The sequence below is a fragment of the Chiloscyllium punctatum genome, chromosome 2 (genome assembly GCF_047496795.1).
Source record: "Chiloscyllium punctatum isolate Juve2018m chromosome 2, sChiPun1.3, whole genome shotgun sequence".
Lineage (NCBI taxonomy): Eukaryota > Metazoa > Chordata > Chondrichthyes > Orectolobiformes > Hemiscylliidae > Chiloscyllium > Chiloscyllium punctatum.
This window is the reverse complement of record NC_092740.1, coordinates 33,478,921-33,493,500: the sequence shown is the minus strand read 5'-3', so window position 1 is coordinate 33,493,500 and position 14,580 is coordinate 33,478,921. Positions and strand designations below refer to the sequence as shown.

Sequence of the window (14,580 nt, the reverse complement as noted above, 5' to 3'; positions counted from 1 at the left end):
GGTCTATTTCCATGCTATACATCTCTATGATTCTACCTAGCTCTACCTCCCTGACGTCTCCAATACCTTTATGTTGTAAGACTGCTTTCTTATATCTTTGATGTTGAGGTGCTGGTGTTGGACTGGGGTAGGTAAAGTTAAAAATCACACAACACCAGGTTATAATTCAACAGATTTATTTGGAATTGCTAGCTTCGAGTGCTGCTCCTTCATCAGGTAGCTGTGAAGCAGGATCATAAGACACAGAATTTATAGCAAAAGATTACAGTGTCATGCAACTGAAACAATATATTGAACAAACCTAGATCGCTGTTAAGTCTTTTTTTTTAGAATGGGTTGCAGGTTTTGGTCCATTAATGTATAATTCCCAGAACTTCTTTCAAGTCACATTCTTGAGATAAACTTGAGGTTTTATATAAAAACAGGTGACATCTCAGCTCAGACAATATGGTAAAGGTGTGAGGTTAAAGTCTATTTGTATCCCAATCTTGAGACAGACTGGTTGTATTTCCAAAGTAGGAATTTATAAAGTATTACATAGATTGACTGCCTGCAGATTGTGCACGTTTTGTGCAAAATAGAATGTACCTGCAAATGCAAATTCTGTGTGTGTGTGTGTATTATATTTGCAGATACATTGTATTGGTTAATCCATATAACATTTTATGAATTCCTGCTTTGGAAATAGAACCAGTCTGACTCCAGGTTGGGACACAGACAGACTCTAACCTCACACCTTTAGCATATTGTCTGAGCTGAGATGCCACCTTTTTTTTTATATAAAACCTTTAAGTTATCTCAAGAATGTGACTTGAAAGAAGTTCTGATACTTACATATTAATGAAATGAAACCTGCAACCCATTCTAAAAGATGAAATCTAGGTTTGTTCAATATATGGCATCAGTTGCATGACACTGTAATCTTTTGCTATAAATTCTGTCTCTTATGATCCTGTTCCACGATACCTGATGAAGGAGCAGTGCTCCGAAAGAGAGTACTTCCAAATAAACCTGCTGGACTGTACCCCTGGTGTTGTGTGATTTTTAACATTCTTATATCTTGGATTAGCTACAATTGACTTCAGCTAAACTTTGTGAGAGCTATTTGGAAATTCTTTGCCCTAGCCACAAGTTCCGTACCATTGCCAATGATTCCTTTTCCCTCTGCAAACAATGACTAAGACTGAAGGAGGTTACATGCAACCTGAGTAACTTCTAGCCCTATTTTTCCTTTCCTTCACACTGCCACCCTCCAACTCTAGAACATCACCCACCCTCGCACCTGCTTAAGTCCAACTAGGTTTTATTGTGAGTGCTGAAGAATATAAAACATAGTCGTGACCATGAATTCAAACCATAATATTTCAGTTTTTCTTTATTCTTTTGCATCAGGTCGGTGTCACTAGATAGGCTAGAATTGAATGTTGCCATCCTGAATTATACTTGAGAAGAGAAAGTAGGGTTGGGGCACATGCTGACCCAGACAGCAAGCGTTCATGTCCTGTGTGAGAACTATTTAAAAACTGAAGTCTTGATTTCGAGTGTTGTCTGAATTCTTGGGCTCCATACTACTGCTACATAAACTCACATTCATTTCCCTTTAAAATATATTGCCCAAGAGCTTCATAAAAATGTTATCAGCCAAAATTTGAAACTAAGCTACAAAAGAATATTAGTACAGGTAATGAGAAGCTTGGTCAGGGAGATAAGCTTTGAGAAGGGTTGCAAAGAAGCTAAGGGAGGTGATGTTTATGGAGGAAATTCTGAAGGTTGGGGTCTAGGCAACTGAAGTCTATTTTAAAAGTGATATGAAATCTATTCTCTGGTCAAATGGTTGAAGTAGAAATGTTATGATTTGCTTGTAGCCGTCTCAGTCTTTAAATAATACAATTGATATATTGTTGATTGAAAGAAATGGGACTCTCAATCATTTTCCATTCATGAAAGTCTAATTCTTCCTTTGCATGCTTTGTAAACTATATGCTGCAAACAAATCATTGTGTTCTACCACATAAATTAAAAATAATTTGGAAGCTGGGATAATAGGACCATCATGTTTTTGAGGATTTAAATCTTACTGATGTAGTTTTTCTTTTCTGTGTAAATAGTTACATTACCAAACAGGAAAGTTAAATGGTTTGCATTCATGTTCCTTTATATTGGCTTTTAGGTTATATCCAGAGCAGAACATGTGGGTTCAGGATTATTCACACGAGGATACAGACCAGGGAATAACCAATTTGTAGGAATATTTGCACAGAACAGACCAGAAGTAAGTATTTTTTATTTTGGAGCTTATTCTTGAAATATGTAGCTTTTCTTTGTTGTTACGTGGTGTATGGACATCATTGGCAAGCTGGCGTTTGTGGCACATCTCAAATTGTCTTTGAACTGAGTGGCTTTTCAGATGGTAATTTAGATTTCCCCTCTTCATGGGGCTCTGGAGTAACCAGACTGGGTAAGGTTGGAAGGTTCTCTTCCTTAAATGACATCAATGAATGAGATGGGTTTTATCCAAAAAAGACTAGAATTTTTAATTTCAGGTTTTATTGAATTCAAATTTCACATTTACCATAGTGGGATTTGAACCAGTGTCCCCATAGAATTAGCTTGAATTACCAGTCCAGTAACATTACCACCACACCACATCACCATGATCATGTGTGAATCTAAAGTACATGGATGTTTATCACACCTTTGACATACATACACGACATACAAATATATTTAATAGTCTTTATTATCTGTTCCTAAAGTGTCAGGTATGAGACATTATATATGTAAGCTTCACTAGAAAGTAATCCATTAAAAGTCTAGAAATAGACAGCTGACCCACATAATTCCAAAAGTCTAGAGGGACAGCTTACAGTTCTGGAAAAAAAAGCATGTTTGAAAACCACCAGATCTTATCCTTCTCTTTCCTCCTTCCCTCACAATATGAAACTGGAAGAATATGCCTGGGATCAGACAGATAAATTGACTTCTTTTGAAGGGCTCCATTAATCTCCTTTCAATCTTGAATTGCCTTGAATTTATGGTTGATGTTGAACTATTGAACATTTTGGGTCTCAACCATCTGAGCAACAGTCCTAACAAACTCTGAGAAAGAGTGAGCAGCCGTAACACCTACCCTGATTTCTCATTTAATGTCAAACTTCAAGAAGATTATGTAGTAAACATTGTAGCCTCACTTTATCCAACTGTGGAAAATTGGCTTAATTAGCACATATCCATCTTCACAGTAGGGAATTATGGTCACTACCTTTTTATCAATAGATGAATAGCTGGTGAAGTGATAAAACTATGTTAAGTGACTGTGCCCAAATGTATTTGCTCCTACATTTCCTGAATACATTGTGCAGAATAATTATTCCAAAATATTGCATTTTCTTGGAAGTATAGAACTTAGACATTTCTAAAAGAAGTTAAGACTTTGAGTTTAATCCTGCATTCATGAGATGATATGCACAAGAAATAGATTTGAATAATGGAACACCATTTTATACAGCATGAGAGAGATGTATTGATTGGCTGGAATATCATTAACATGGAGATACAACAAGGAGAGTTAACTGTTCTTCAACAGTTCTTAATCTTCATTCTCAGACCAGACAGATGGATTCTGATTGGTCACAGTGTTGCCATAGAATTTGACTGTCTTCTTTATGCCTTTTTGTTTTAAAAAGTGCATGTATAAATTCTTTTTACCTACCCAAAACAGGATATTGTGTATTTAAATATGCAGCTTCTGACGCAGACATGCATCACAATGTGAGCCTGAATGGTGATCTTAAATTGGTTTCCAGTTTAACTCTTAGCACAGTCTCATTCACAATTACCATCGTGAAATGTGATTCTGCTGTTGGATTCTGCGACTATTCTTGTTGTATCTTCATGTCAGTGATAGCCCAACGAATCAGCAGCCTTTTCTCATGCTGTATAGAATTGAGTTCCTTTGTTCAATTCTGTTCCTTGTGTCCTAGCTCTAATGAGTGGAAGATGTAAACCAAAACCTTTTGGTCTTATTTCCTTTTAGCAATGATTAGTATTTTCTCTTGATCTATTTAGAATTTGTCCCAATGGCAAGAACATTGCTACAACAGTTTAGTAATTCTGCACAGGTATAATTTTAATAGGGAAAACTCCTGACCACAGTTGCCTTCTATATTCAGTTTGCTCTTCATTGGTCTGTACCTGAATGATTTGTAACTATATTTAAATATTAGTTTTTGTATTTTTAGTGTAGTTGTTAAGTTGACCTCTGAGTCAATGATCAACCCATCCAACTTGTTCCAGAAGGGGTAATTATGTGCCTAACAGATTGTTGTTTAAATATTTAACCATATAATCAGTCAGCTGAATGTTGATGTAGCTGAGCATGCATTTCTAATGCTAAACACTCTCCCACCCACTTTAGTGGGTTATTATTGAACAGGCCTGTTACACCTACTCCATGGTGGTGGTACCATTGTATGATACATTGGGAGATGAAGCCATTTCCTACATCCTAAACAAAGGTAGGTTTTTTTTAAACAAATAATTTCATTATTTTTGAACATGTCTGTGCATTTTTTCTCACAGTTCATTCTTTCAGTTCTTGACTCTTCTTAATGGGTTGCATATTATAGAATACCTACTGAAAACATTTTCACTCACCATGAGAATGGCCAGTAGCATTGCAGAATCTCAAGGTAAATGCCATAGTACAAATATGTGAACCTGACAAAGGACATGAAGTAGTCACACTCAACAAATGTGATTTCATCACCACGCTGTGCGCAATGACAGTTCTAAGTTTGTATCTAGAAGACCATACAAATGCAGGTGTTTCCTGGTGGACTTCTGTAAGGTTGGTAACCTTAAGATTCGTCCTCATGGCTTACTGTATCCACTATGTACACTCTACCAAAGAGACACAAAAGCAGTGTCTCTTTATACCCTCTTCTATCTACAATTGGCTCTGCACAGCATGAGTTGGCCAAATGGTTGTGGGAGCTTTTACAACCAGATGTCATTGAGTTTTCCATGTACTCAGTGAAGGATTCCTTCATAATTGCTAAGACTATTACACAATTTCCATATTGAGGGCAATAGCATGTCCATGTACTCTTTTAATACTGCTTGCTTATTCACCAACATAACACTCAAAGAAACTATTGACATTTGCACCATGTCATTATGTCATAGATTCAGACACTGGTGGTACATATAGATTACAAAGTTCATCAAACTTATGAACTTTGAAACTTGTGCAGTTGAGTTAAGTTACAATGATACCATGCATACCCAAATGGATGATGTTATCATGGGATCCTCTTTAGGCCCAGACTTTGCTAAGATCTTGATGGTTACCATGAGGAATGCATCTTTGATGGAAAGACTACTAATTTGCTACCACTTGTATATGTTAAATATGTAGATTCCATGCTGGTGATATTTGAATCTGCTGCTGCATCAAAGAATTTCTTTGCATAGTTTAATAAACTTCATGCTGCCCTCAAATTTATCATTTGAAATGGAACAATCAAGTGACTTTCCTTTCCTTAGTGTGTTGGTTGAGAAGTCTGACAATGAATTCTCAACACTATCCACCAAAAGCCTGCATTCACTGGTCAATATACATGTTGAGATTTCTGTAGTTCCACACTTACATGATCATTCTTATTGGCAACCTCGTAAATAGGACCCTAGCCATTTGCTCATTGTGTAAGCTTGATAGGGCATATTGATACAAACTTATGTGACAACAGATATCTAATCAAATCACTTGTGTATCATGAAAATTTAGGAAAAGATTATTTTCACCACATCTGGCTCTGAGCTGCGCAACTGGTCCAAGGTTCCTCCAAGGATCCACATACACTAAAAAGTCTGTCACAGCATTGACGTTCAGTCATAGGTCTTTTAGGAATGCACACCAAAAGAAGAATTAATGGGAGTATTGGCCATGAGTGGCATCCAGATTACCTCAGATTATCCTGGAAGCTTGAACAATAGGTGAAGCTAGCTGCTTCATGTAATAAATCCATAAGTGGTGTTCTCCATTAACAGGATGTGCTGTCAAGCTAAAAGGATGCTTTGTCTACCACACAAATGAATAATGTGTGGTAGGAGTTTTAGTGCCATGAACTATATTAAACAGCATGTCCTGTTGACCATTCGGAGCAACCGTAATTTTTTAATTGTCTCATGGGACATAGGCAATACTGACTGGGTGAGCATTTATTTCCCCATCACTAATTGCCAGAGAGAAGGTGGTAGTGTGCTGTCATCTTAAGCTGCTGTGGTGCCTGTGCTTCGATCATGCTCAACCAGCCTATGCTTGCTAGCCTCAGAAAGCAGATCAGAAATGATTCTGCTGTTAGAAATCATTTACTAAATAATCCAGACTGTGCTGAGAGTTACAATTCAAGAGTGTGGTGCTGGAAAAGCACAGCAGGTCATGCAGCATCCAAGAAGCAAGAGAATCGACATTTCGGGCATGAGCCCTTCATCAGAAATTCCTGATGAAGGGCTTATGCCCGAAACGTTGATTCTCCTGCTTCTCGGATGCTGCATGACCTGCTGTGTTTTTCCACCATCACCCACTCGACTCTGATTTCCAGCATCTGCAGTCCTCACTTTCTCCCTGTGCTGAGCGTTACACCAGAAACCAAATTAAGATCATCAGCTGGGCATTCAATATGATACATTTTCATGTGCTGGAAGCTACATATGTAAATACAAAGATCCTCTGTAGGCAAAAGGAATTTACGCAATGAGCATTTTTTTTAAGAAAAGGGATAATGGAGAGAGTTAATCACTGCTACATCGCCATGACAACACTATGACCAATCGGAATCTACTTGATTGGTCTGAGAATTAAAATTAATAGTTACTACATCTTCAGGTCAATGATGGCCCAGCCAATGAGCACCCTTTTCTTGCTGAATAAAGTGAGTTCATTTATTCAAGTCTGTTTCTTGCTTCCAAGTTCTGATGAGTGCAGGATGGAGAGCTTCTACTTCATATCTCCTCTTAGTACTTTTTGTACTCACACATTTTGGCAGCTGTGAAGTTTAAGTGCACCAATTCAATGTAACAATTGATATTCCCCATGAGAAAGCAGATTAGTGCACAAACATGCGAACAAAGAAACACAGTTTAAAAAGTTTTCCAAAGCAAACCTTCTTTTCAATTGAAATTTTGTTTAAATTCAAAATGTAAATTCCCGAATATTCTCTGGTGTGAAACCCCTCAATTTGACAGTATATAAACTTGACTATGAGGTATTTGGTTGAGATAGGCAATTTTAAAATATTTTCTTCAAAGATCACTTGAGTGCCACTATGTGTTCACAGTCAGTAGGGGCACATATATACAATTTAGATGTCTTTTCAGAAAGTACCCAGAAGATTGGAGGGCCACTATAAAAGCTAATAAGCAAGTTTTCTTTGTATTCATTTTATGAGGCCATTCCATTTGAGAAGGCTTATTAATTTCCAGACCATAAGGAAATAACAAGTTACCAGGCTCACTCCTATATCTCTGCAGTTGAGTACTGCCAGAGGGACAACAGCAGAAACCTAAGAGCAAATTTCTTTCTCCCATTGCTGAGTTATGAATTAATGACCTAAAAAAGCAACTCATTAAGGAATTATGCCACTGGAAGAATTTAGGAACACTTTGATCTAATTTGAGAATTGTTTTGCATCTTATTACTAAACTATTTGATTTTTTTTAATGTTTGCCTTTAGATTTGGCATTTGTTGCGTAGAATTCGGTCATTCAGACCAGTTAATATTAGTGTTTATCTCCACTCCAGCCTCTCCCTTCCCACCTCACCTAGAACTATTAGCAGAACCATCCATTTCTTTCTGGCTTGCACAGTTAATCTGTTTCATCTTAAATGTATCTATGCTTTACTTCAAACACTCCTTGTTGACTTAAGTTGCACATTTTAATAACTGAGTGAAGAGGTTTCCCTCTAATTTTCTTTCAAATCCCACCATTGTCTTAAACAATTCTCTTCTGGCAATAACTGGATAATCTGGTCTTTGCGATGTTGATTGAGGGATTCATACCCAGTGTCAGAATCACACATAAAGGGTCACCCATTTAAGATTTCAGGATAACAGACCACTTATTTATCAAAGATGAGGAGGATTTTTTCTCTGGGAGGAGATCTGTGGAATTCTTTACTGCGGAAGTCTGTTGAGGCTGCTTAAAGACTGGGATAGATTTTTAATCAGTAAGGGGATGAAGGATGTGGGGAAAAGGCAGAAAAGTGGGATTTGAACATAATTAAATCAGCCATGAGCTCATTGACTACTCTTCAAAAAAAAGTACCAAATTAATTGTACATCTAGTGTGAAAGGCCATATATAAATGCAAATCTTTCATTTCCTTTGATCACTTAAGTAAATTTGCTGACTCCACTCACATGCAGAGGATGTTTTAAAGCAATGATGGGAATTGAAAGAACATTAGAGAGAAATTAGACCAGATTCAAATGGTCTATGTGTGCTCCAAATATCCTATGGTCTTCATGACCAGTCAAAGGTAATAAAATCAAGTACTGATAACTCCAAATCAGTAATAATCATCCACTAGTAACAGATCTCACACGGAGCAAGAAGTTATGACAATACTGTCATTATAGACATTGGCTGTAGCACACTGATCTGTGAGTCTTAAAATTGTGGGTTCAAGATAGTGTGGGTGGCACAGTGGTTAGCACTGCTGCCTCACAGCGCCAGAGACCTGGGTTCAATTCTCGCCTCAGGTGATTGACTGTGTGGAGTTTGCACATTCTCCCTGTGTCTGCGTGGGTTTCCTCCGGGTGCTCCGGTTTCCTCCCACCGTCCAAAGATGTGCAGGTCAGGTGAATTGGCCATGCTAAATTGCCTGTAGTGTTAGGTGAAAGGGGTAGATGTAGGGGTATGGGTGGGTTGCGCATTGGCGGGTCGGAGTGGACTTGTTGGGCTGAAGGGCCTGTTTCCACACTGTAAGTAATCTAAGTAAGACCTGATCCAGGACTTGAGCTCAACACAATACAAAAGGCAACTTTCTTCAGTTTCCAGAGAAGTCATTGGCCTTGAAACATTATTTATGTTTCTTTCTCTACAGCTCCTTCTGGACCTGCTGAGTTTCTCAAGCATTTTCCATTTTTAATCTTTGAACGGATGTTGCACTGTTGGAGGGGCATTTTTAGGTGAAACTTTAAATCGAAGTTCTCAGGTGACTGCAAAAGAGCCCAAGGCATTGCTTTGAAGTTATCCCTTACATCCTGGCCAATATCAATTTCTCAATCAACATCACAAACAATACTTATCAAAATAGTTGTGGAAGTTGCTACGCAGCAATTGGTTGCTGCGTTTCCTGCATCACACCACAACTATACATTAAAAGCACCCAACTGGCTGTTTACAGGGTACCAAGGGATGTACAGTAGTTATCAAAGTCTCTTTCTAAATGCAGCCCTTCCTTTTCCAGACAAGAGAAGAAATGATTATTTTCACACCATACTAATTTGCACATCCCAAGGAAACTGCAAACTTATTATAAACAATGATCTTAAAGCCACCTGTATAGTTCACTGAACTCCTGGTATCATTCTATTCTTGCATTCTCACACTATGTGAGATTGAATTTTACCATGCCTTTCTCAAAGCATTTCATTCTATAAATAAAACATTAAAAATATTTGGGCTGGCTTTTCCCACTGGAGGCTGGAAACAGGCATTGCTTTGGTTTTTAAATTAGGAGCCTAACCCTGGTGGGAGCCTGACTGAGTTTCAGATTTTGCCATGACAGCCCCTAATTGGTGGGCGGCATGGTGGCACAGTGGTTAGCACTGTTGCCTCACAGTGCCAGAGACCCGGGTTCAATTCCCGCCTCGGGAGACTGAATGTGTGGAGTTTGCACGTTCTCCCCGTGTCTGCGTGGGTTTCCTTCGGGTGCTCCAGTTTCCTCCCACAGTCCAAAGGTGTGCAGGTCAGGTGAATTGGCCATGCTAAATTGCCCGTAGTGTTAGGTAAGGGTACGGGTGGGTTGCGCTTCGGCAGGTCGGTGTGGACTTGTTGGGCCGAAGGGCCTGTTTCCACACTGTAATGTAATGTAATCTAATCTAATTTGGTTGGAAACAGGTTGTGTGTCTAATTAAAGCTGAGGTTGAGGCAGGTTGTAAATGACCATAGCAGGGATCAGGCTGCTGCAGGTACTAATGGAGAGAGTTTGTGTCAAAGTCTGCCACTGCACCATAGGGAGCTGAGAAGGCAAAGGGAGCACCAAAAGGTACAGGGGTAGAATTTTGCCATTCAGCCCAAAGAGTCCCCTCTGCCACTTAATCAAGGCTGAAATGATTCTTAACTCCATTCTCCTGCCTTCTCCCTCTTGATCTCCTGATTAAGCGAGAACCTATCTATTTCTGTCTTAAATGCACTCAATGGCCTTCACAGCCCTGTCAACATGAGTTCCACAGATTAACCACCCTCTAGTTCAAGAAATTCCTCCTCATCACAGTTCTATAGGGTTGTCCCTTTACTCTGAGGCTATGCTCTCAGGCCCTAGTCTCCCCTACCAGTGGAAACAAGTTCTCCACATCCAGTCTATCCAGGCCTCTCCATATTCTGTATGTTTCAATCAGATCACCCCTCATCTTTCTAGACTCCACAGAGTACAGATCCAGAGTCCTCAACCACTCATAATGATCCCAGGATCATTCTTGTAAACCTTCTCTGGACCCTCTCCAATAAAATACAGAGCCCAAAACTGCTCACACTATTCCAAATGTGGTCAGTTCAGAGCTTTATAGAGTCTCAGCAATACACCTCTGCTCTTGTATTCTAGCCTTGAAATGAATGCTAATACTGCATTTCTCTTCCTAACGGTCAACTCAACCTGCATGCTAACCTCAGTAGCATGCTGAATTAGGACACCCATGTCCCTCAGAGCTTCGCATTTCTGAAGCCTTTCTCTATTTACAACATAGTAGAAAGAATGGAGACAAAAACTGAAGTGTATAACCTCACACTTTTGCACATTGTATTCCATTCGCCACTTTTTTGCTCACTCTCCTAGCCTGTCCAAGTCCTTCTCGTGCTTATCCTCCCTATGAAGGCTGCTGCTGCTAACTTCTGGTGGTCTTGATTTCTGAAAACACAATGTGTATTTCTCAGCGGCAATCTTCCTGGTGCTTGCGTAGAATCCAAATAATTAGACATTAGACAATAGGTGCAGGAGTAGGCCGTTCTGCCCTTCAAACCATGGCTGATCATCCTTAATCAGTATCCTGTTCCTGCCTTATCTCCATAACCCTTGATTCCACTGTCCTTGAGAGCTCTATCCAACTCTTCTTAAATGAATCCAGAGACTGGGCCTCCACTGCCCTCTGGGGCAGAGCATTCCACACAGCCGCCACTCTCTGGGTGAAGATGTTTCTCATCTCTGTCCTAAATGGTCTACCCTGTATTTTTAAGCTGTGTCCTCTGGTTCGGCACTCACCCATCAGCGGAAACATGTCTCCTGCATCCAGAGTGTCCAATCCTTTAATAATCTTATATGTCTCAATCAGATCCCCTCTCAGTCTTCTAAACTCAAGGGTATACAAGCCCAGTCGCTCCAGTCTTTCAGCGTAAGGTAATCCCGCCATTCCAGGAATTGACCTCGTGAACCTATGCTGCACTCCCTCAATAGCCGGAATGTCTTTCCTCAAATTTGGAGACGAGAACTACACACAATACTCCAGGTGTGGTCTCACCAGGGCTGTGTACAGCTGCAGAAGAACCTCTTTGCTTCTATACTCAATCCCTCTTGTTTTGAAGGCCAGCATGCTATTAGCCTTCTTCACTACCTGCTGTACCTGCATGCTTACCTTCATTGACTGGTGTACAAGAACACCCAGATCTCTCTGTCTTGCCCCTTTACCTAAATTGATTCCATTTAGGTAGTAATCTGCCTTCCTGTTCTTGCCACCAAAGTGGATAACCACACATTTATCCACATTAACTGCATCTGCCATGCATCTGACCACTCACCTAACCTGTCCAGGTCACCCTGTAATCTCCTAACATCCTCCTCACATTTCACCCTGCCACCCAGCTTAATATCATCAGCAAATTTGCTAATGTTATTGCTAATACCATCTTCTATATCATTAACATACATTGTAAAAAGCTGTGGTCCAAGTACTGATCCCTGTGGTACCCCACTGGTCACTGCCTGCCATTCCGAAATGGAGCCGTTTATCACTATTGTCTCCAATATTCCAGTGCCCATGCCATGCTAAGAGGGTGACGACCATCTGAACTGACAAAGTTCTTAATTTGGCTACTCCCTAATATATAATGATACTTTAAATGCAAAGAGTTTAGCCCTTTGCTTTCCTTTTAAATCCCCTCCTGCCTTCATGACATGCCCCACTTCCATCCATCTGACCTGGCATCAGACAAATGCTTAACTCCTGATCTTACCATAGTTGCACCTACAATGATCATGCACTACTTCCACCTAGGCCTTGCAGTAACATTATGATTTCTTTTCAAAACATAGTTATTCATGACAGTTTCTGAAAATGTTACTGAGATGAAATTATACTTTCGGTAAGCCATCAAATGAAGTTAGAATATCCTGAACATAATCCTTTGTGGATCATTGAAATTAAATGGCACACACAGGCATCTCTCAGGGCATTAGGCCTACAAATGCATTTCTGTAACCAATGCATTCCTTAACTTCTCAAAGAATCATTTGATATGAATGCCACAGGAGTGTTTTATGTATATATAAAATGCTCCTATACCATTCATATCAAATATAGATACATGTTGAAAGTATACCTTTTATTGCCACTTCATCTTCCCCCTTGTACTTAAATAAGTAATTAACCAGATACCTCTTTATTCTTAGCGGATATTGCAATTGTATTCTGTGACACACAAGCCAAAGCAGAATCTGTATTAAACAGTGTGGAAAGTAAGCAAACGCCAGATGTTAAGATCATCGTTATCATGGATCCTTTTGGAACTGAGCTAAAGCAACGAGGAATTAACAGTGGAGTTGAAATTGTATCTTTGAAGACAATTGAGGTGAGGTGCCAAGAACAATCCAGTGTTGTTATTTGCGGGCTGACGTGTAAACGGCATACAATGTTCTAATTGAATGCAGCGTAGAGATGAATGGTAAATTCACCCAGCCTCTTCTGGGTGAATGTAACCTTATGTGGTTATGTAAGTTCACAATTTCAAAGAATGGAATACAATAGCAACCTCTATTGTATATGAAAACCTCTAATTTTGGTCAAACAACTAAAGCAGTTCAGAGGAGTATTATAAACTCTTAATGAGTACACCATAGAGTGGGGCATTTGAGTTTGCAGTAGCTATCTGTAAGATGAATTTAGCTAGTCCTATACCCTACAGGTCTCGTACACATGTAGCTCTCCTGTTTATGTCCCTAAGCATCCTCACCCCTACTCATAAAATAGTTTTTCATAGGATGTGGGTATCACTTCACAAGGATTTATTGCCTGTCCCTAATGATCCAGATATCAGATCAGAGTCAATGATGTTGCTGGAGATGGTTTCTGTAGGTCATCTGTGTAAGGTTAGCAGATTTCCTTCTGTTGTGAGCCAGATGGGTTTTTACAGTAATTGATAGTGGTGACATGATCATCATTAGACTAGTTTTTAATTCCAGGTATTTTTTTTCAAAATTTAAATTTCACCCGCTACCATGTATTCAAATCTACCTCAGGGGAGAAATGTTAAACATTAGGGGCCATAGGTTTAAGGTGAGATGGGGAGCAAGTTTAAAGGAGATGTGCAAGGCAAGTTTTTTTAAAATGGAAAGTGGTAGGTGCCTGGATTGAGCTGCCAAGGGAGGTTGTAGAAATAGAATCAATAGAAAAGTTTAAGAGGCCATTAGACATATACGGGAACAGGCAGGCAATAGAGGAATACAGACCACATGCAGACAAATGTGATTAGTTTGGAATGGCATCATGGTTGGCACAGACATAGTGGGCTGAGGGGTCTGTTCCTGTACTGTACTGTTCTATGTCTGTTAAACATAAACCTGTGGTCCTGGATTCATGGTCTATTGATATTCCCATTATGCCATTGCTTCCCCATCTATTTTACTTTGTACGAGATACATTCAAAGACATCAGGGCAAATGAGCAATAGCTTGGCCAAAGGAGTAATTTTGCAGGAGCATCTTGAGGGGACAATTCCAGAACCTGGGCCCCGGGAACCTCTTTGCACACCTTCGTGATGGGATGGATTAAAATGGAGGTTATTAAAAGGCCAGAGTTAATGGAGGGCAGGTGACATGGAGAGATGTAGGACTGGAGAAAATTGCAGAGATTCGGAAAGGTGATTCCAAGATTAGATTTGGAAATGAGTATAAGTATTATGATATCTTAGCATTGTTTAAACGAGAGCCATTAGTTGTCAGCGCACACTTAAATGATGGATGATCATACCTCGTGTGAGTTAAGACTACGTAGCAGAATTTTAGAGTACCTCAAATTTATACAGTGTTCAGCATAGGAGATCAATCAATTATGCCTGGCAATAGTCAACTCTAGAGGTAACAAAA

The 14,580-nt window shown here is 39.5% G+C and overlaps 1 protein-coding gene across 4 annotated transcripts in view; it reads left to right on the top strand.

The window, feature by feature from the left end:
• Positions 1–14,580, top strand: part of LOC140495913 (long-chain-fatty-acid--CoA ligase 1-like) — a 168,258-nt gene that overhangs the window by 117,022 nt on the left and 36,656 nt on the right. For all 4 annotated transcript variants that reach the window (XM_072595220.1, XM_072595238.1, XM_072595228.1 and 1 more), the window contains 3 exons: positions 2,171–2,272; positions 4,418–4,517; positions 12,889–13,067. In XM_072595220.1, the coding sequence (XP_072451321.1) occupies positions 2,171–2,272; positions 4,418–4,517; positions 12,889–13,067 (381 nt within the window). The remainder of the gene's footprint in view (positions 1–2,170; positions 2,273–4,417; positions 4,518–12,888; positions 13,068–14,580) is intronic.